Source organism: Rhinatrema bivittatum, chromosome 7, assembly GCF_901001135.1.
Source record: "Rhinatrema bivittatum chromosome 7, aRhiBiv1.1, whole genome shotgun sequence".
Taxonomy (NCBI): domain Eukaryota; kingdom Metazoa; phylum Chordata; class Amphibia; order Gymnophiona; family Rhinatrematidae; genus Rhinatrema; species Rhinatrema bivittatum.
In genome coordinates, this window is record NC_042621.1 from 55249357 (window position 1) to 55272726 (window position 23370).

The window sequence follows — 23370 nt, forward strand, 5'->3', positions numbered from 1 at the left end:
CCCGTCACCTCTCTGCCCAGACTCTCTTTCAGACACACACCCGTCACCTCCCTGCCCAGTCTGTCTCACACTCACACACACACACACCTGTCACCTCCCTGCCCAGTCTCTCTCACACACACACCCCAGTCACCTCCCTGCCCAGTCTCTCACACACACACCCGTCACCTCCCCGCCCAGTCTCTCACACACACACGTCACCTCCCCGCCCAGTCTCTCTCACACACACACACACGTCACCTCTCCGCCCAGTCTCACACACATCCGTCACCTCCCTGCCCAGCCTCCATCTCTCACACGCACCCCAGTCAACTCCCTGCCCAGACTCCGTATCTCACACACCTGAATCACCTCCCTGCCCAGTCTCCGTCTCTCACACACAGCACAGTCTCCTCCCTGCCCGTCTCTCACCTACACACCAGTCACCTCCCTGCCCAGTCTGTCTCTCTCACACACACCCCAGTCACCTCCTTGCCCAGTCTCTGTCTCTCACACACACCCCAGTCACCTCCCTGCCCAGTCTCTGTCTTTCACACACACCCATCACCTCCTTGCCAAGTCTCTGTCTTTCACACACACCCCAGTCACCTCCTTGCCCAGTCTCTGTCTCTCACACACAGCCCAGTCACCTCCCTGCCCAGTCTCTGTCACACACACCCATCACCTCCTTGCCCAGTCTCTGTCTTTCACACACACCCATCACCTCCTTGCCCAATCTCTGTCTCTCACACACACTTTGCTTAGAGCACCAATGCTGTGCTCCCCTTTAATTTCGCAGGGGTAGATTTCCCAGGGCTGCCGCTGCCTTCTCAGCCAAACTGAAGCAGCAAACATTTATTTTAGAAAAATATGCCACAGCACTCAAGCCTTTCTTCCGGCTGTCGGGATATCCCTAGGCTCCCGCGGCCCCCCCATCTGTAATCAGCAGGGCTGAATACAACTTTCACTTTTTGCCTCGCTCACTATTTCATCGGAGAGAGTGAGGGAAGGGGGGAATCCCCGAAGCAACTGGCCACTTCATGCTTGCGATTCGCGTGGCTTTGGGGAATCCCTACTCTGTCGCGGTTCCCTGCCACTTTGGAAGCGGGGAATCCTGGCGCGGGTGACCTCTTTTATTTGTGGCTCGCCGCTGTTTAATTTCAGCACTTTCACGTAGCGGTCACCGAATCTGGACACTGTCATTCCTCCCAGTCCCCCCTCAAACCACCCCACCCGGCTGTGAGATGCACCCCTTCTTCCTGTCTCACCGGCCAATCAGCGGCTTCCTCCTCCCACTGGCAGGAAGAAGAGAGGCTTCCGATTGGCCAGCGGGGGCAGGAAGAACGTAGGAGGCTTCCGATTGGCCAGCGGGGGCAGGAAGAACGTAGGAGGCTTCCGATTGGCCAGCGGGGGCAGGAAGAAGGGAGGAGGTTGCCCATTGGGCCGCGGGAGCAGGAGAAAGGTAAAGGGAATTATTACGGGGGCTTTGGGACACCGAGAGCCGCGACACCGCTTGAGAACCACTGCTCTAAAACTTTAGCATGCTGGGGTTTTTGTTTGTAGCGCATACAGTCATTTGCTTGTAAAAAAAAAAAAAAAAAGGTCTCCTTGTTTGGATGCCCTACATTTTTGAGGAATGCTTCATCAGTGTTCTGTGCAAAAAAAGTTATCGACGAGATTTCCAAAGCACAGGGCATGGACAATAAAGTGGCCCAGTTGTCTGCATTCTTTGTGATGGCGCTTTCCTCTTCTCCTTGCAGGAAATTCTCTGCTTTGCAGTGCCCAGAGTCCATATGGCTATGTATGATGAGGACCTCTTGAAAAACCCATTCTACCTAGCAATTCAGAAGCGGCGTCCTGATCTCTGCAGTAAAGTTGCAGAAGTCCATGGCATTGTAAGTAAGGAGATGTTAGAATGACGTTAGTTACCCTGCTCTGGTTTTTGTTTACTAAAACATGACCGCGTATCTTAATCTCTGTTTTCTCATCCTCCCTACAACATCCTTCCTCCACCCATTAGGCAAGTCATTCCTATCCATGTCCTTCTCTTTCACTGCCTGCTCCTGACTCTGTGCTTTCCACTTTTCTGTGCTGTAAGACTGGAATAGAGTCCCTGAGTTGGTTCATCAATCCCCCCCCCCCCCCCCCTTCTCACTGACTTTGACACTTAGTTTTCTTTCTTCCTTTGAACCATCTTTTTCACTCTTTCTTGGGAATTTTAACCTCCATGCTGCTGACTCTTATGCCTCCAAAGCTCCGCACATTAACCTCCTCATTGGGCATACATCTCTGCTCCATTGCTGTTACTAACCAGCATGGCTGCTGCCTCCTCCTCCTCCTTCATTCTTCCCCTCTTTGACCATCATCTGATAATTTTGAGTTGGCCACTCAGTCACCACCAACAGCTTCAGGAATCTCAAGGCTATTGACCCTTGCATGTTCTCTACTATTGTCTCATCTCCTCTCTTCTGCAATATTGCTGGAGTCATTTTATGAGGCAGTTTCTTCTTACAGCGCTATACACTCCTTTTTGCTTTAGACACTCTTGCCTATCTCCTTACCCTTCCTGAAAGGTGCATCAAACTCCAGCCTTGCTTAAATCCCAGAAATAATTTCCTGCATTCCTCCAGTAGGGCATCTCTGGCTAAAATCCCATTGCCATGCATGCCTCCTCCTAGTCTACTGTTGCATTTGCCAAGCAAGACTACTATATTTATTTGACAGACTCTCTTTTCCAACCATTGTCATCTCTGCCATAGTCCATCTCCTCCTCAAACTGCCTCCCCCTCACCCCCCTTCAGTCTCTGCCCGGGCAATGGCTGCCTACTTTTCCATGACAAAGCTCCCTAAGTTGGGTTTGAGCTCTCAACCAGATCTTGCTCTCCCCCTCCCCCACTTCATTCCTCTCCCCTTCCTCTGGTCCCTAACACGCTCTCCTCCTTTTCTGAACTCACAATGAAGGAAACCAGTCCATCTTCCTCAAAAGTCGCCCCTTTCAATCCTCTGATCCCATTCCCATTCTGCTCCTCAGCACCCGTTTAGATTACCAGGGAGACAGAGGTGTGAAATCGCACTAATGCTTGAATGGTATTCCCTTTGAACACGTGTGCACTTTTTTCTGTAAATAGGCTTAAGGAGCTGCTGGGATTAGTGCAGTAATTGTAGCAGATGAGGACTTTGCTCAACTTTCAAGGGGGTATCTGAGCAGATATTGCTTCCAGTGCCAAATGGTGTCTAGTTTGAAGTCACTGCCATTGAAACAACAGCTTTAGTCTGTAATCCAAATGTAAGTTTGTAAGTGCAGGCCTGTTTTTAAAAGCGACACCTAAAAAACATTTTAAGCTTAAGAATGGCAAAGAACAAACCTACAGGTGGTGCATGTTTGGCACAGACTGAAGCCATTGTATTGACTTTCTTCTTTTCTGAAGCTTCAGTAATGCAGCAAGTTTGTACCATGAAGTTGGAGTCACGCTCTTTGCATTAGATGCAAGGTTAGTTTGAAGAGTTTCCAGATGGGAAAACGTGAGGTCAGCTGCACTTTGATGATTGATTGGTTCTCTAGAGCATCCCTTATGATCAGAAATGATTAAAGGACAATATAGGATTTCTTTCTATATCCCAGTTGCATCTGGACAAAGAGCAGCGCAGTGGTGCTGCAGTGTTGGGTGTTCTTGTATGAAGTAAAGCAAGAACATCTTATGGGGAGATTAGGTCAGAGGACTGACGTTATCAGCAGACAAAGAAGGCAGCAAATGAGCTGAGAATAGTTAAGGCGGGCGGGGGGGGGGGGGAATTAAAGAACTGTGGGGGATGTGAGCTGCTTATGGGATCAGCTGTTGGGCGAGAGGGTATCGACTGGCATGGGAGGCAGTGAGGGACTGGTGTAGGGTGGCAGCTGAGTTGGGGGACAGTTGGGGAGTATGGGGGGGAAGTAGGGTGCATGTGTGTGTGTGTGTGTGAGAGAGAGAGAGGGGATCAATGCCAGGGGTGGAGGGAGAGTGAGATAAGAGGAAAAAGAATCTTTCTCCACTTCCGCTCCCATCTCGTGCTGCATCTTACTAAGATACCTTTTCTGCTACCCACAGAAAAAACCCCCCAAAAATATACAGGAAACCAAGGTGGAGGCATGACCTGGTCACATGTGGTTGCCTCCTTGCTTTTCCGCTTGCCGAAAAGCTTCCTTATGCCTTGCTGTCTAAAAGGATGGGGGAGAGTACAAGACACCATGCCCTCACGGTCAGCAGTTTCCGTTTTTCCAGGATCCCTGCTGTTATGGGGGACTCCGATGGCTCCGCTGCAGTTCTTAGAAAGGGAGCGTCAGATTCGCCAGGAGAAGAAACACCGTTGAGCCCCCCCCCCCCCCCCGACCTGCGACCTCCTCCTCCAAGTGGGTGATGTGGATTGAATGTGCCACTTGGAGATGAACTCACTGAAGTGACCGCACAGGAGGGGGAGCCCCTGTGTGCTGGCATCTGTTGGGAGGGTAGCCTTGCCGGTAGAGTTAGATTCTGGGCCTGAGGAGCCTGTGCATCTGTCCCCTGTCTTTTTATTTTTTTTGGGGGGGGGGGGGGGGTGGGAACTGGTGCTGCTTGCTCCGGGTCTGTGTTTACATCGGGACCCTCTTGGATGGACTTTTCGGGTACATCTGGCGAGACTCTGTCTGGGCTGGTTAGTCTGGCGGTGGTTGTAATGGACTCCTGTGGATCTAATAACTACAGATGGCGAGTTAATTTCTGATTGCTCTTCCAAACTTTGAAGTCTGTCACATAAGATTGAGGCTATAGTTCTGCTGCCTGTGGGACTGATGAAAAAACATGGTGGTGAGGTTACCAATCTTCAGTCTCTGAAATGCGACCATGGTTCAAGAACATGGGGCTCTTTCCAGATGGGTTGAGTACTAGAAGAATTAGGAGAAACACCTTGGGACTGAGCACACTAATCCTTTATTTAATAAGATGCCTTTCCTTCCCTCCTTCTCAGAAGGCTCAGGTTTCTCCAGTTTCTTTTCAAATGTGTGGCTTTACTTTCTTGGAAACCTCTAATATTGAAGTTTCAGATCTTACCACTTTACTTGTCTGTTTTTTGTTACTGAATATGTTTTGAGCTTTGTTGTGAAGCTTTATTTTTGGAATATTAAGCTGTAAGAATATTCCTGGATTTAGCAAGAACAGCTTGGGACAGGCGGAAGGGATTCCTTATCAGACAAGAAGTATGTGAGTTAGATGCCTCTTTTCTACTAAGATATCCCTGTAAATGTATCATTGGTATTATGGTTTTCCTTTGTTTCAGAGCAGCTACATATTTTTCTTGATTCAAAACAAAATCGGTCATTACTCCCTAGGTAGGACCGGTTGAGGTAATTGGAGAGCAGCTTTATTCATGTTTTATTGCCGTTTTCTTCTACTCCCTGGGCTTCCATTGGCTTCCCCTTCTTACTGTTTTGTGGGCTATTGGTGCAGAAGGAAAATTATTAGCTTTTGAGTAAATGTATGTTTTCTTCTGATGTTTTTGTGTATCTTGGTGTGTTTCTTTACAGACTCTCTCATGTACTTTGTAAATTTGTAAACTTAAAAAGAACCAAATAAAAAATCTAGACCTATGAGAGGTTGTAAAATAACTCCATAAATGTAAAGTATTAAATAATGTAAAATGTTTTCTATGCACATTTGTGCCATATGCTGTAAAACTCTGAAATGAAACTTCTCCAGAATTGTCCCCTTCAGAATTGGATCTGTTAATAGGGCAGATGGGTTTGGACTTGTGTGTCTGAGGTGGCTCTTTCTGGATAACTCTTTTTAACTTTCTTTTTATTTGAATTTCAGCATAATACAACAAGTGTAAACTTTAACTGAATATTTAGCTGAACTTACCTGGATAACTTTAGGACGGCAGTTTGTCCAACCAAATGTACTTGGCTGAGTATTGGCACAGCCCAGACAAAGTGAAACTGTGCCCTGGGAACAATCCCAGTACCATTCTTACATGAGTGTTGAACTCCCTGCACTTTTTTCTTTTTTGGCCGGGGAATGGGGATAGTGGGAGAGAAAGCATTCAGCTCAAGGGTTTTGTCCATTGTGTTTAAAATTTTGCTGAATTTTTAGTTGCACTTTTTTCCAATTTGCTTTGTGTGGCTGGATGAGTTACTTGAAAATGCTGCATGAAAATATTGTCCTGATTGGATTGAATTGAGGTGAATATGCTTGGTTGTCAAGATATAAGAATTTAAAGATATTTTTAGACACTAAGGAAGTAATTTTTTCAAAGGAGTTGTGTGTGTAAAAGTAGCGCATATCATAGCAATTTTCAAAAGCTCACCTACATAAGTACAATCTTCTGAAAACTACCTCCTGAGCGCTGTGCTTGGATCCTACCCCCAGTCTGTCAGAACTTAAGTTGTGCTTTGCAAGTTTGGAAATGAGCAGCTGAGGGCTGGTGCCAAATTTCTGGTTATGTGACTGTGGATGGCCTTTCCTGGTTAGGAAAGTCTGTTCCCTCCAGTCTTGTGCGCAGCCTTGTGACAGCTCTGTGTGTGGATCAAAGTATTAGTCTGAATAGATGTAGTATCTCTCTTTGAGAGAGATAATCTTTTGTGGGATTTATTTCAACCATTTGTGTAGCAGCTGCTCTTAACAGAAGAAAAACCTTTTTTTTTTAAATCCAAAATAATCAATATAAATAATTATCAGACACACATTTGTTTCCAGTTAAGATTTGGGGAACTTTGAACTGGTTTCCATATATGATTTTTGTCCTGAAAACAAAACTCTGCAATACATGATATGGTAAACCAGTGGAAAAGGTGGTAATATGTATATAATATGTATGTGTAACAGCAATAGATGCTGCTAGTGTGTGTTTGTTTTTTTTTTTCTCAAGGTTTGTTTGCATGTTGCCTGTTTTAATAAGGGTTAACAACACATTTCAGTTGTAAGGGAATTTCTTTGCCAGTTGTGGTTGTCCTGACGTTTTGCAGAAGCTTTTTATCCTAAGATCAAGAGGGGCAGGAGGCATTGTAATGAGGGAACCTCTGGCTATCCTTCTTTTTAAGCAGGCACAAATGTGCAGGCCTGGATTTACGAGTACGCATCCTGGGCCTGTGCCTAGGGTGGCAACAATCTAGGGGCAGCAGGCTAGCCTGAAGGTTTACTGCCTTCCACCTGTGCTGAATGGTATTAGGCAGAGAATAGATCTCTGCTTCCTGGTTCAGCCCCCTCCTCTACCAGGCAGTGTGCAGGGAACAGGAGGGGGAGGGGGGTAAGCTATTCTGCGACCTGATCCAGCCTTTCCACTCTGGGAAGATAGTGGGGTAGGGGGGTGGTGGTATCTGTATGCCAGATTGGGTGGGAGGTTAGAGAGTGGATGTAAAAGGGAGCAGGCCTGCAGCACAGTAGAGATGACACCTTTCCCTCCCCTTACTGCAGTCCTGATCCTTTTTAAATAAGTGCCTTGGATTTTATTCCCCAGATCCTGGAACCTCCCTTCTTCCTATCGACTCACTCTTCCCTTCCTTGATCCCAGATTCCTGATCTCACCTCCTCTTACCTCATTCCTGGTCATCCTCCCTTCCGGTCCTCATCCTTGAGAATTCCTCTCTTTGCTGGTATATCAGATCTCTTATCGTTACCCAGTAAATTATACTATTTTATTTTTATGATGTAAAATAAAAGATGGAAATGATTGTCAATCTGTTTCAGAATTTTTCAAATTTTTACCACAATCCTACTTGTGAACTGCTGCGGGAAACTGGGGGTGTACCCAAGATCACTTTATGGTAGGGGGGGGAGAGATGGAGGCAGGGTGACAGCCCCTGGGGCAGCAAAATCCTAACTCCCATCACTGCAAATGTGGAACTAGAGCAGACAGATGTGAAACACTAACTTCTGATGCAGGAAGGAAACGGGCTTTAACAAATTTTAAGGGTTTAAGAATGCTCGCGGCTTGTGGTGCGGTATTTATTTATTTACATCTTTTTACTATACCGACGTTCAAGACTAAGAATCTTATCACGCCGGTTTACATCGAACCAAAATTGGGAAAAAGTTACAAATAAGTATCTTCAAATCAATTAAATATAAGATACAGATGAGAGAATAAAATACAACAATGGGGATGACATAACATAAACTGTTAAGAGTAGTTTAGGTGGCACGATGTTGCCACTCAAGAATTTTCTAGAGTAAACCAGATCTCGGTGACAAGTTTAAACCCTTGCAATATTTTTGTTTATTACATTTTCAATAATTTTATAATGACACATTGTAAATGAAATATAGGTATTTGTAATGATTACATAAACAATTTTCAAAAATAAATTTTCTCATATAAACTACATACCTGACTATTAAATGTAATATATACGAGCTAATTGTAAATAAGCGGTTTAAAAAAGTAAATAGGGATCTCACATCCCATATATCAATTAACAATCGGAGGTAACGCTGGGCTTCTCGTTATCTGCTTCTAGCCATTCTCTGTGGTAGTTGGGGTACAGGAGTCCAAAAACATTTGGAGCTGAGAAACTTCAAGAAATGTATTTGATTTGAATAATTAATCTCATGTCTGCAAGGATACTTCAAGATGAATCTAGTGCCAATAGCTTCTGCATCTGGTCTCAAACTCAAGAAATCTTTTCTCCTAAATTGGGTTATCCTAGCCAGATCTGGATAAATCCAGATTTTGTAGCAGTGGAAAACTTGCAAACCTTCGTTTCAAAAATAATCTCAAAACCGCATCACGATCTGTTGTAAAAACAAACGAAACACATAATGTGGCCCTTTCTTAATTTCAGTAGCTATTGACCTTTCTAACATTTCAGACAAATCAAGAGATGTTCCCGGTTCCCCCTTTTCAGCTGAAATACCAGATGCAGATTTTACTGGCAGGTAGAACAACTTAGAAAAAACTGGCAAATTTTGCTGTTACATCTTCAGTATTTGCATCAAATACCTATTAAACATTTCTTTTGTGGAAATTAATCTAACCGTTGGGAAGTTCAGTACCCGAAGACTCAAATATTTTATAGAATTTTCTATATATTCTAACTTTTTTTTTTTCATTCAGCAATTCAGATTTAACATATTTCTGCTGAAACACCTCTACTTTTTCCAATCGGTTTTCACATTTTACTATATTTAATTTGTTTAAGGCTACTGAATTTTCCAGGTTAGTAAAACTCTGTAGAGCATTCATAGTATTCTGAGATAAATTTACTATAGCTTTCTCTAATGATTTAATCGCAGTCCAAAGTGAGTCAAGTGTAATCTCAGATGGTGTTTGAGGTATAATTAAATCCTCCTTCTGCTTGGGCTCTGCTTCACCCCCCACAGCCTGGTATCCTCTCATCCCACCTTCCCCTGGATGGGGCACTTCCAAGGCCCATCAAGTTCAGATGTACAGCTCTGGGGCTGAGTGATTATTGCCTCGGCCAGCAGAGCTGACTCCCGCTCAGCTCGACTTCCGCAGCGGCCCTCTCCTACGGATTCGTGCACAGTGTCTACGTAAAGAAAGACAAAATCCGTGGTTGAGATGTTATGGGTTCAGGAGATGAGGGAGATTTTAACATAAGAAATTGCCATGCTGGGTCAGACCAAGGGTCCATCAAGCCCAGCATCCTGTTTCCAACAGTGGCCAATCCAGGCCATAAGAACCTGGCAATTACCCAAACACTAAGAAGATCCCATGCTACTGATGCAATTAATAGCAGTGGCTATTCCCTAAGTAAATTTGATTAATAGCCGTTAATGGACTTCTCCAAGAACTTATCCAAACCTTTTTTTGAACCCAGCTACACTAACTGCACTAACCGCATCCTCTGGCAACAAATTCCAGAGCTTTATTGTGCGTTGAGTGAAAAATAATTTTCTCTGATTAGTCGTAAATGTGCCTTTCTCTTAGTATGCGGCATATCACACCAAACTAAAGTTCAATATTTCAGGTAAATAGAACTTTCTTAACGACAACCTCTGCTAAGAACCAACTTAATTCATAGGGGCTTCAGGAGGTAAAGAGATCAGAAAAAAATAGTAAAACACTGGAAATCCAGGAGATCTTGATATTACCAAGTTGCTGGAGAGTTTTAAAATAAAGCAGCGCGGCTTCGGCGACGCACTGGTGGCGACTTCGCGGCGCAGGAGAGCCGGTTTTAAAGCCCTACCGGTCCCTGCCAGCTGATGTCACAGGAGTGCGCTCGAGCCCCTGTTCTGTACGTTTTCCTGGGAAGATAGCTGTGGCATAGCGCAGGACGCCGGAGCACTGGTCTTCCCATCTGTTCTGTCACCCTGGCCGTATTGAGATCAATGGCGAAGATGACACCCAGGGGACCCTCTTCCGTTTGACTGCCAGTGTTTTAAAGCTAGGTATTTTCTTCTTCCTTCAGGCGTTAGCATGTGCCAGGGGCTCTCTTCCTTTCTGGATGACACTCTGATGCTCAGCTTGGCTTATTAGAGACCCCTGCGTTCTGTGAGCAGCTGCTCGCTATATCTGGGAGAGAGGTTACATCTCGGTTTGTAGTTCCTGGGACCGACTTGCAGATGACTTGAAAATAACTTTTTTACATGAGGCTTTTTTGTCTGCTTGGAAGGAAGAGTGGTTCTGCATTTTTAGTATTCATGTTCTCAGATGAACATGTGTTATTGATTGACCATGATGCCGCCTTTCCAGTTGAAGTACAGGGAGATAAAACGACTTGCCCAGGGTGAGTCAGAGGGGAGTCTTGAACTCATGGTGACATTTCACTCTGTTCAGTGGCTTGCAAACTTCTCAGAAACCCCCTCCCCTCCCCCAGTGCATCAGAGTTTCAGGATATCTACAGTAAATATGCCTCTGTATGTGAGAATTTCATGCATATTCGTGGTAGATATCCTAAAAATCTGACTGGCTTGGGAACCTATAGGGTTAGGTTTGATCCCCTACCTATCTTCATGTATGTTTACAGATGAATTCAGAGCAACTTTAAAGAAAAGTGTTTTTATGTGGTGTGTATGGCATCCTAGCAAGTGTAACTAGGATTTTGAGTTGGAACTGTTTCAATTTGTAACCTGGTGTACAAATTCAGGGCTCGATGGCCTAATAAGGTTGAGGTTTTAATACTTATGGAGCTTCAGTTTCTGGACTCCTAATGAGACAGACATAGTATAGGGTATTAATCATAAGTGTATACACTTCTGAAAGACGAGAGAACTAGCACGCCGAGTGTGTTTCTTGACCGTAGGCTTGTTCTGTATTTCTAACTGTTCCTCCAAGACTCATTTCACAATAGAAACGGCAAGATTTTCTAACGCAGCAAGCCTTTCTGGAAGCAGTATTTTATATCTGTGCTTCTCTGAGCCACCTGCACTAGCCGCAGAGAATAAAATTACCGCTCTTGTCTCTGCTGCCTCTCTGCCCTCATTCAGAATTCTGGCTTAGTGAGACCCAATCCATTTTAAATGAGAGGGCAGGCAAGCCTCCTGCTGTTCAACAGTGACTCTGGCTCCTGCTGTGGCCCTGCTAGAGTCCTCTCTTAAAAGCTGCCACAGAGAAAAATGACGGCTACAGGAATGTTGCTAGTACATTTTTAAAAAAAGAGCTATTTTGAATGTTTATCTTCAATGCTTGTGATAGAATAGTGATTTGGTTTGCATTTAAATAATTTGTTGCTAGAACTGTATTGGGAAAATACTTGTCCAAACTTGTAAATCTTTACTAATGCAGTTCAGAGATATGTCCTTATTTACCATGAGTAAAACTGGGTTCTAACAGGAGCTTATTTTATTTATTTAACAATCCTTATATTCTGTTGCTTCCAGAGATCAGTTTGGTGCGGATTACAATAAATACATTCATAAAATAGTACAATCTAGGCATTTACATTCTATGCCAGACAGCACACACAAAATAAAAACTTTTTTTTTTTAATCATCCCATTCCGCATTCCCCTGACTAATATAATTTGAACCTAATCATTACCCCCAAAAGCTTCCAAAAAATAAACTGCCTCTAAATATTTCCTAAATACCTTATTATCTTGCTGCAACCTCAGAAGGCAGTTTGTTCCCTTCGTTAGGAGCTAAGTAAGGAAATACATGCCTTCTAGTTAGACCCTTCTTATACTGGTTGGCCAGGGGAACTACTAATAATTGGGTTCCTTCTGACCTTAAAGATAGACTTGGATTATAAAGTACAATATTATCTTTCAGAACACAAGAAGATAAGCAATTTAATAATTTAAAAACAAATGTCATAAGTCAAAACCTGCATCGCCATTTGACTGGCAACCAATGTAATTCCTTAAGTACCGGAGAGACACGATCTCTTTTTGGTATTCCACCTATTTCCTGCGCAACTGCATTCTGCACCAACTGTAACACTCACAGCAATAATTTCGGCAGACCAATAAAAAATAGTCTACATGACTAAGCACCAATGGTTGTACTATAATTCTAAAAAATTATATGGCAATAACATTTGCAATGGTAGAACAAGCTTTAGTTTATAAAAAGCAGTTTTCATTACATGATATATCTGGAGTTTCAGTGATAACTCAGTCTAAAAAAAACCTCCCAAACTCTTTCTCAGATAAAATTGGGACAGAATGTGTCTCTGACAACCTAACTCTTCTCTTCAATGCACTTTGCAACCCATAGAATTTTGGTCTTATTCATATTCAAAAATAAACTGTGCTTTCTCAACCAATTTTGAATCTGCTTCATAACTTCTTGAACCAGTTTCTCAGGAATATCACCACCAGGACCACAGGGGAGAAAAAGTTGGAAGTCATCAGCATATATAAAATATCGAATGTTCAACGAACGAAAAATGACTCCAGTTGGCGCCAAATACAAATCTATAAAGCACAGGAGACAACGCTGAACTCTGTGGTACACCCCATTTAATAGGATGCCAAGAAGAATGTGTAGAACCGATCTGAACTCTTTGCACTCTATTTGTCAAGAAAGTCCGGAACCAGTTTAAAACTATACCCCCCTACTCCATAAGAAGACTAAGTTCTTTTCAAAATATCATGGTGGAGGGTGTCAAAGGCTGCAGACAGGTCAAGCCACACCAAAATATCTGTTTGACCCTGATCTAAGCAACCTAACAAAGTATCGGTCAATGACAAAAGCAACAACCCTGTCGAATAGTCCTGTCAGAAACCAAACTGAATATCTTCCATATAATTTTCTAACTGGTCCAACACAACCTTTAAAAATTTTTTTGCTATAGTTTGTAAGTTAGAAATGGGATGGTAATTTGCTAGCTCTAGAGATGATACTGATATCTTTCAATGCTGGCCTTACAGTGGCCTATTTCCAGATGTTCGGTATGACTCCTTCTGCTAAAGTTTGTTAATCAAACAGTAAATCCTTCAGATTTTTAACAACTGAAATGGGCACAGGTCTAAGAGTGACCTAGTTGATTTCAAGGATGTCACTTTAGCTTTAATTTCCTTTACTGTAGTTACTTCAAAATAACAGCACTGCATTTTCAGGGCACAATGGCTGAAGCTCAAAGAATCAGTAAGCAAAGAACCAATTTGCTTCTGAAGTCTCAATTTTATCATCAAATTAATCAACCTTCAACCCACAATCCGGACTTCTAAACAGTCATTACTAGCTCCCTGTGTAAGATATCTCACTATCTTAAATAGCTCCAATGGCTTATTAAAGGATTTTTTCCAAATTGGATATAAAAAAATTTTTTTTTGCCTTAACACAACGTTCTCGGTACTTCTTCATTGCTTCCTTACATAAAAAGAGGCATTCACTGTCCTCCTTCCATTGCGTTTCAACCTTTTGAACAAATCTTTTCATCTCTGCAATGCTATGTGTATACAGTGCAGCACATTTACTCTTTCTCCCAGGACAAGCAGGATGGAAGTCCTCACATGTGGGTGACATCACTGGATGGAGCCCTATCACAGAAACCTTTTATGTCAATGTTTCTAGAACTTTTGACTGGCACACTGAGCATGCCCAGCATGCCATAATCCTTGTAGTCACAGGGGTCTCCCTTCAGTCTTTTCTCCACGCTGCGGTTTGCCTTGCGGTTAGGAGCTCTGAGAATTCTCACACAATTTTCCTCATGGAAAAAACTTTAAAATCACTTCATTAAAAAGTTCCCTCATAGGGGTTTCCCATCGCGATAGTGTTTTTCATCGCTCGGTGAGTAAAGTTCACTGTCCCCGGTCTGTTCCTGCCCCTACCTTTTTCGGTGTCTGCAGGCCGTCAACCTCTGCCATCATGGCAACAGGTTTCCGAAAATGTCCGGAATGTCCCCGTACCATGTCTGTTACCAACTCCCTATGATGTCTATGTGCTGTGCCTCGACTCATCACATGACGTTTCTCACTGCCCAAGTTGTGCCCAGATGACTCCGATGGGTCGACTCCGAAGGGTCGACAATATGGAGACCCTGTTTAAAATCATGCTGACTCTATCGACGTCCACTCAATCAACACCGGCAGGAGCATAGAAGAAATTAGTCATCAAACCTCGCCGGGAGCACCAGGGCAGCGGTGACCATCCGTCACAGACTCCATCTAAGGCATTGATATCATCTTCCTCTGTGCTAGAGAGACCCGACTGAGCACTGAGGGAAGCACCGGCAGACATGAGTCTACTCCCGGTGTCAGCACCGACACCACATCGGCCTCGATGGCTATCGAGCCGCTTGCAAAGAGGACACGGGTAGAGGAGCCCTTAACACCCTCTCCACCAGAAAAACCAAGGTGATCCCCACCGATATCGGTGCCGGGTACTGAGCCCCCATAAGACCCTGTGCCAGTAGCACCTCCACAGGGTCTTGTGGGGACAGTTTCATCCACCAGGCAGTGCTCGATGCTCTCTGAAACTTACAGCCATCGATGCCGGCCCCCCTACAGACACAAGACACCAGAGCCATCGATATTTATACCATTGCTAACCAGACTGGGTGCACTCACCAGTGCCCTTCCGACACAGCCCGGGCCACCGTGTCAAAGCAACCTGAAAGTCCCGATTCCCATTCCGGGATGCTCGGAGGACGAAGGCACAGATTCCAGTCCCCTTTCAACAACACCGATACTGGATCCGATGCCTGGTCCATCAGGTCTCTCGGGACAGAGAGGCCCACGTTTCCCTTCTGTGCTGCCGAAACCCACACCGGTGCCACGTCATCTTCCATTGAGGCCATCAAAGGATCCATCGGTGCCAACACGTCCTCCAATACCAACCTTCTTCCCTCCCTTAGGATCTCGACTAGATAACTTTTCTGTCACATGGGAAGATGTTGACACCAACACATCCACGGAGGACATCTTATCAGAACCATCTCCTCCAGAGGAGAAAATCTCCCCCAGAAGATCTCTCCTTCGCTAATTTTGTAAGGGAGATGTCGGAGACAATCCCCTTTGACCTGATTACAGAGGAGGATACACGCCACAAAACATTGGAAGTTCTCCAATTTGTTGTTGCTCTGAAAGAAGTTATGGCTATCCCTGTCCACAAAGTGCTAATGGATCTCCAGCATCGTCTCTGGGCGTATCCTTGTACTGTCCAGCCAGTGAATAAGAGGAAAGATGCAACTTGTCTGGTCCAACATATTCCTTGGTTCCAAAAGCCACAACTACCCCATCAATCTGTGGTGGTTGAGTCTGCTCCAAAAAACAAAAAAGGCCAGAAGACTGCGACCTCTCTCTTCAATACCTCCTGGCAAAGACCAAAAATTCCTTGATATTTTGGGTCACAAAAATATTTCAGGGCTCTATGCTAGTGTCACGCAATACTGTATACCAGCTTTACATGACACAGTATCAAAGGAATCTCTGGAAGCAGGTTCAGGGAATAGCAGACTCTTCCCCAACAACAGCAAGATAGTCTCAACGCCATACTACAGAAAGGCCTTGAGGCTGGGAAGCATGAGGTTCGTGCTGCTTACGACTCCTTGAAACAGATTCTCGCTCGTCGGCAACAGGAATCGGTGCTAGGAGGTGGGCCTGGCTGAAAGCATCTGACTTGAGACCTTAAGTCCAAGACAAACCTGCTGATTTGCCATGTACGGATGAAAACCTTTTTAGATACAAGACGCAGTGGCTCAACTAAAAGACCACAATGAGACCCTGTAGCAATTATCTACAGTTACTACTGAGGCCCCTTCCTCTGCAAGGAGATCTACCAGAAGGGACCTTAAAATGGTTTTCTATCACCTACATGTCACGTGAGGCCAACCAGGCTGTCTCAGAGCACAACCTCGACAGCCTAAAACATCCAGGAATTCTTTGCTTCCATGTTTACTAATAGGATGTTGGGGAGATATCAATTCCGGAGGTGGTTTTCAAGGGTGATTAGTCAGATGAACTGAACCAAATCACTGTGAACCGGGAAGTTGGTTCCTACTCTGTTTCCTGTCTTTTAAACAGTTTGTAATCCACGAAAGGACATCGCCTCCTATCCCATGACTTTTTAGTTTTCTTAGAAGCCTCTCATGAGGGACTTTGTCAAACGCCTTCTGAAAATCCAAATACACTACATCTACCGGATCACCTTTATCCACATGTTTAACCCCTTCAAAAAAATGAAGCAGATTTGTAAGGCCCGAAAGGGAATAGGCACTGCTATTGATTGCATCAGTAGCATGGGATCTTCTTGGTGTTTGGGTAATTGCCAGGTTCTTGTGGCCTGGTTTGGCCTCTGTTGGAAACAGGATGCTGGGCTTGATGGACCCTTGGTCTGACCCAGCAGGGCAATTTATGTTCTCAATCCTAGAGGAACATTGCCAGGAAAAGTCTTCCACTAAAATGCATTAAAATGTGACTTTGCAGTTAAGCTGAAGGAGGTAAAGAGAGAGGAAGAAGGCGAGAATGGGGAAAGCTGCAGAATGTGTGTGCATGGGATAGGTAGAAGAACCTTGGATGAGTTGCTGAATGAGGGAGGGAAATGGATCTCGCTTTCCAGAATGTTCAGATGATTTTATTTAACACTTTTCTATCCCAACCTTCATGAATAAATTCAAATCAAATCGGTTTACATGTAACAAGGGGTAGAACTTAACCATTTGACAAGAGGCGAAAGTTACATATAACAAGGAGGTAGTAACTTGGAGGGCTAAGTTAGCCGGAGGCAAAGGACAGCAAAACTGAATAAACTAAATAAAGAAACAGAGGCAAAAATATCAAGCCTAAACTAGGCGGGGCGCCTAGTCAGGTAAGCAGAGTCCTGTCTGGTAGAAAATGGATGGTTTTGAAAGTTAAGGGATGGCTTGGAGGAAGAGCCAGGTCTTAAGTTTTTTTCAAAAGGTTAGAGGGCAAGGTTCTAGCCTGAGGTCAGTGGGCAGGTTATTCCATATGGCCGGACCCGCTGTAGAGAATGCTCATTCTTTGGTGGTTGATAGACGCGTGGATTTCTTTGGGGGGACTTGCAGGCTATCTTTATACGCTTCTCTGATGGGTCTTGTGTGTCTTAGTATTAAGTGTGTGTATTATAATTTGTGTGTCTTAGTATTAAGTATTAGTATTAAGCGGATTGATCTCTGTTCTGCGGCATGCCATTGTCTTGCAGCCTGAGAAGTAAGGATACAGAATAGATTAGATGCCCAAAGGTAGTCCAAAAATGAGCTTTATTTGGAGACGTGATCTTAAATGTGCCCGACTCAGGCCGAGTTTCGCCCCACTTGGGGGGGCTGCCTCAGGGGCTGCTTTTCGAGTGGGGATGATACTTGATCACTGTATCCACAAAAATTGTTGCATTACCTACAGACCACCAGACTATCAGAGAAATTGTGATTTAATGTTATGAGAGCACGCTCATACACATTAAAGACGTGCTATACACAGCCCCCAAGTGGGGCGAAACTCGGCCTGAGTCGGGCACATTTAAAGAGCACGTCTCCATTCAAATAAAGCTCATTTTTGGACTACCTTTGGGCGTCTAATCTATTCTGTATCTTGACGGCTTTCTTAGACAGCCTACTCTCCTGTTTCGTTAGCCTTAGAAGTAATGCAGCCTTAACTGGGTTCCATCAAGCATAGCTGGGCAGCCCTTGAGTTGCTGAAAACGTGACTTATTCTTAGAATTCCCTTTTTCACACCGCAGGCTCCAGTCTGATTCCTAATGGGGCAGAGCCCCTGAGACCTGCATTATGCTCAATACCAGGACTTTTACCAGATTTACTAGTGCCATTCAGTAACTCAAGAAGCAGAGCTCCTGTCTTTTTGTCTAGCAGGCTTCTAGTTCAAAACCCAGTTGAACCTTTTTTTTTTTTTTTTGCCACTTACAACTGTGTATTCTGACAAGCGGTTCATTGTACAGAAGATCCTACAACTATTGGTTAAAATACTTATCCTCGTCATGTAAGTTGTCCGAGAAGAAAACCGTGATTATTCTACTTCAGTGCAAGCAAATTTAATGTGAAAATGAAAACAAAACCATTAAGAGAATTGATGTAGATAATGCTTACTGTACTTGCTATTCAGACTAACATGCAACTATAGTTTTGGAAAACATGTTACCCCTTTCCTAATAGGGTTGAGAATATGCTAGGTCCTTTATATGTTGAATTTTTTTCACAGACAGGGTCTGTTGCTTTGGTAAAAAAAACAAACAAAAAACAACCCAAAACCGATGTGAACAGTTGTGTTTTGAAGGAATAGGCATGTGGATTTATGTTGAAATCATGGTCCTTGAGGTGTTTGAAATATTAATTTGCCATCTCTTGCATTGGAAGTACAGCACTTGGAACTTCCCCAAAATACAAAGCAAATAACTGTATGTATGTGTGTGTACTTTTTTTTTAAAATTTTAAACTATACAAATTTAAATGGTAGCGATGGGAAATGTTGATTGTGTAGTTACCTACATTGGATTCTAAATCATCAAGAGGACCAGACTTCCAGATTGTGGGAAGCCTTGTCTGAGCTTAAATCTTACTCAGAAATTGAGGACTTGGCAATCGGGAAGCCCATGCCATTTATATGCCAGGGATGTATTTTAGGTTTTGCATTACCAGTATATTACGTTTATTGCATCTCCAACCTGCTCATAGTGATGTACAAAGTATTTACCCAACCTGCCATTATAAAATTACTACAATCAATCCATTGTATTTTATTGCTGTATTGTTTGCTCATTGTATTTTTGTTGTAAACCAGTTTGAAAGAGGTGTTATACAATTGTAACATAACATATATGAAGTGTTCTCTTTAATTTCAGATACTGGTACCATGCAAAGAGAGCCTGCCAAGTAACCTCTACTCGACGTGTCCTTTTGAGTCCTATGTACTGAAACCATTGGAAGGTGGCTTTCAGACACTAAATGGAAAGGTAACCCTGTATTTTAAAGAACCTGACTGTAGCAGATTGCTCCATGAGCAGAGAAGGCAGGACCTCCAAATTCCTTCAGGATAAGACTTCAGAGATGCTGTTTATAGAAATGACAGCAAAAAAAAGGACCAAATGGTCCTTCTAGTCTGCCCAGCAAACTTTATTGCAGAGAAACATGGGGGTCGCCTGCGCTGGGCAGGCGACCCCCATGTTTCTCTGCCCAGAGCAGCCGTTGCTACCCTTAAGTTATCCACAAGCCTTATGCTTCATGTACTTTCCTTATGGCTATAGAAGCAGTCCTGTTGTGGGCTTTTTTTTGTGTGTTTTTTTTTTCTTTTCTTATATCTGTGCATCAAAGTCAGGGTGTTGGTTGTCTCCTGAATCTAAATCCTATTTCCTGCCACATTCTCCCCCCCCCAAATCAAAGCAGAGAGCGGTGTTGCGGTTGCATCAAGGCTTATTAGTTAAGGGTAGTAACTGCTGCTCTGTGCAGGTTACCCCCATGCTTGTCGGCTCCCCAGACCATAAAAGTTGGGGCCCTCGTTGATTGTTGTCTGAATCCAATTCCCCTTTTCCCCTGCTGTTGAAGCAGAGAGCAATGATGGAGTTGCATTAACAGTTATCAAGGCTTATCGGTTAAAGGTAGTAACCATCACACCAATAAAGTTACCTGCGTGCTCCCTTTTCTTTTTCCATCTTCTAGCCTTCAGGGATGCTCAGTGTTTATCCCATGCCCTTTTGAATTATTTCACTTTGTTTCTCTTCACCACCTCCTCTGGAAGGGCATTCCAGGCATCCACCACCCTTTCCATGAAGAAATATTTCCTGACTGTTCTGAGTCATTCTCCTTGAAGTTTCATTTTGTGACCTCTAGTTCTTCTAATTTCTTTTGAACAGAAAAGGTTTGTTTTGTGCATCATTAAACCTTTCAGATAGCTGAAGATCTGTATCATATCTCCCTGCACCTCCTCTCTTCCTGTGTATACATATTGAAATCCTTCAGCCTCTCCTCATAAGTCCTCTGTTACTGACCCCTTACCATTTTGGTCACCCTTCTTTGGACCGCCTCCATCCTGTCTATATCCTTTTTTAGATACGGGCTCCAGAACTGAACACGGTACTCCAGGTGAGGCCTCACCAAGGTCCTGTACAAGGGGATCATCACTTCCTTTCTCTTACTAGATATTCCTCTCTCTATGCAGCCCAGCATTCTTCTGGCTTTAGCTATCGCCTTGTCACATTGCTTCACTGCCTTCAGATTGCCAGACTATCACCCCAAGGTCCCTCTCCTGGTCCATGCACATTCGTCTTTCACCCCCCCCCCCCCCCCCCATCTCACAAAGCTCTTTTGGATATTGCATCCCGGATGCCTGACTGTGCACTTCTTGGCATTGAATCCCAGCTGCCAAATCTTCACCCACTTTTCATTCTCTACTCCTTCAGGCACTCTGTTGCAGATCTAGTATCATCCGCAAATAGACAAACTTTACCTTCTATCCCTCCTTCAGTGTCTCTCACAAAGATACTGACAATACATTCTCTTGTGTAAAAGTTGTCTCTCCCATTTCCTTCTATGCTCTGGTCAACCAGCAGGGGTCCTTCCACAGGGTCGTCTTTAATGAACACAGACTTGAAGTATTTAATATTTCTACCATTTCTTCGTCTGTCTCTACACATTGCTCCTTGTCATCTTTCAATTTCACGGTGCCTCTTCGGGCTTTCCTTCTCTCTCATATATCTGAAAAATGTTTTGTCACCTCACTTTACCTCTTTGGCAATCCTTTCTTCCGCTTGTCCTTTTGCTGTCTTGATTTTCTTTTTGTCTCCCTCAGTTTTGCCAGATATTTTTTTTCTCTTTTTGGGATCCTTTATGCTGCCTGATCTTTTTGCCTTTATTTTTTCAGCCACCTCCATTTTAGATCCAAGTCTATTTCCTTTTCCTTGTACTATGTTTATTTTTCTAACCTAGGTTTGTTGCCTTTGTTAATAGCTCCCATTTTCTCCTGCTCTTCTACAACTTCCTCCCAGCTGCCATCCCCATTTTGTCAGAATCCATATTTTTGAAATTCAAAAACTTGGGTCTTCGTGCGACTTCTTGGTATCTTATTTGCAATACCCTTTCAGGTATATCCTGCCCAGAACGACTGTCTGAGCTAAGTTTACATTTCTTCCTTGAATATCTGAAATTTAGCAGAAAACAACGTGCTGCAGCCTGTTTTGAACGTTCAGTGGAGGGTTATGTGGCCTTCCTCCGCCTCCCCATCTCTCCAGCACAAGCTCCACATGGGGCTCCTACTTGCCCAGGCTGACTCCAGAATGAATCCACTTTCTGCCATCCTACTGATCCACAGGCAATAGCGTCCCTGTATTAAAAAAAAAATCATAATTATTTGGGGAGACCAGAGTGAAGGAAAGAAATAGATTTTGTCTTGAAATGGTGGGGGTCAGCTTAAAATGAATAAAATTTAACTGGATTTCGCCTACCTTTCTAAAACAGGAGCTAAACCGTCCTAGAATTCATGGCTAATACCTGGGATGCCATTTTCAAATCTATTTTACGTTTCTCAGATTGAAGTTATATTTTTTTTTTCCAGGAAGTTTTTAAATGCTTAAGGCCATGTTTTAAAGACCAAAGAAGTAAACTGGAGCCTGTAATTTCATAAAAGCGGCAACAATAATTATGACTGCTATAAACTGGTCCAATAAAACATGTTTTAAATCCTTAATTTAAAAGTCAAGCCATCTGCAGCTCCAGTATAATGAAAAATTCAGAGTATGGTGTACCTGTATTTTCCTGCTCTGTAGTTGGACAAAATAGAATATTAAACCTGGTGTACAGATGTACTGTGTGATTATACATCTCTATAGCGATATTAATACTTACATCCACTGCTATTGAATTATAAAAACTGTATAATTGTTTTATCTGATGTTGTAGTGGAGCAGAAGAAGCAAGCTTGCTTACTGTAAACGGTGTTTTCCGTAGATAGTAGGATGAATTAGCCAAGTTATTTGGGTGACGTCATTGGCGTTCTCACGGACATTTTCTCCAAGGCAGAGTGTTGCTTTGCTGTGCCTGCACAGCATTTCCCATGCGCAGTGTGTCATTGGTCTCCTCAATTACTAATAACGCTAAAAGGCAGCACCATGGTCAGCCAGGAGCAGAAAAAGCATGTCCAGGGAGGAGGAGGGGTACTTATGGCTAATTCATCCTGCTATCTACCGAAAATACTGATATAGTAAGCAAACTTGCTTTCTTCCATTGATAAGCAGGCTGAATTAACCATGCTATTTGGGAGTCCCAAGCTTCAGGTAAAAATAAAAATGCATTGAACAGAGGTATTAGACATCTGCAGCCACCATCACGTCTGATGTCCTACCTTGTTAAATTTTTTTTTTTTTTAAACTCCCCAGCAGACATGGTTTTCTGGCTAAGCTCACTTGATAACATTGCCTGCCCCAACCCACTATCTGAGGCCGCCAGCTGGTCTAGGCAGTAGTGTGCAGTGAAGGTATGGACCGATGACCAAGTAGCCGCTCTACATATTTCATCAATGGGCACATTCCGTAGATGTGCGATGGAGGACGCTGTGGCTCACACCTGATGAGCAGTAACGGAAACCGATAAGGGCAAATGTGCTGAATTATGACAGAATTGAATACAATCTGTGATCCACTTGGATATCGTTCTCTTGGAAACTACTACTCCCAATGATTTAGGGTTAAATGAGATGAATAATTGTGAGGATTGTCAGCGAGGCTGAGTCCTCTGTTTATAGTAAGCCAGTACTGTTTTACAGTCCAATAAATGGAGCAGAGACTCGTTTATTCTTATGTGGTTTAGGAAAGAAGGTAGTGAAATGGGTTGATCGATGTGAAAAGCTGAAACTGCTTTAGGTAGGAATTTGAGGTGAGTCCTGAGTTCTACCTTGTCGTGATAAAATTGCAAGTAGGAAGAGAAGTGAACCAAGGCCTGTAGTTCGCTCACTCGTTGGGCAGAGGTTATTGCTATGAGAAAAACCACTTTCCAATTGAGAAAATACAAATGTCAGACTGTAGAGGCTCGAAGGGACCATTCATTAGAGCTAACAAGACCATGTTCAAATTCCAGGACACC

General features: G+C 43.5%; 1 protein-coding gene across 2 annotated transcripts in view; it reads left to right on the plus strand.

The window, feature by feature from the left end:
- Positions 1 to 1387: 1387 nt before the first annotated feature.
- Positions 1388 to 23370, plus strand: part of ANKRD27 (ankyrin repeat domain 27) — a 134833-nt gene continuing 112850 nt past the window's right edge. For both annotated transcript variants that reach the window (XM_029608418.1, XM_029608419.1), the window contains exons 1-3: positions 1388 to 1441; positions 1740 to 1874; positions 19143 to 19253. In XM_029608418.1, coding sequence (XP_029464278.1) covers positions 1773 to 1874; positions 19143 to 19253 — 213 coding nt within the window. In that variant the 5' untranslated portion in view covers positions 1388 to 1441; positions 1740 to 1772. The remainder of the gene's footprint in view (positions 1442 to 1739; positions 1875 to 19142; positions 19254 to 23370) is intronic.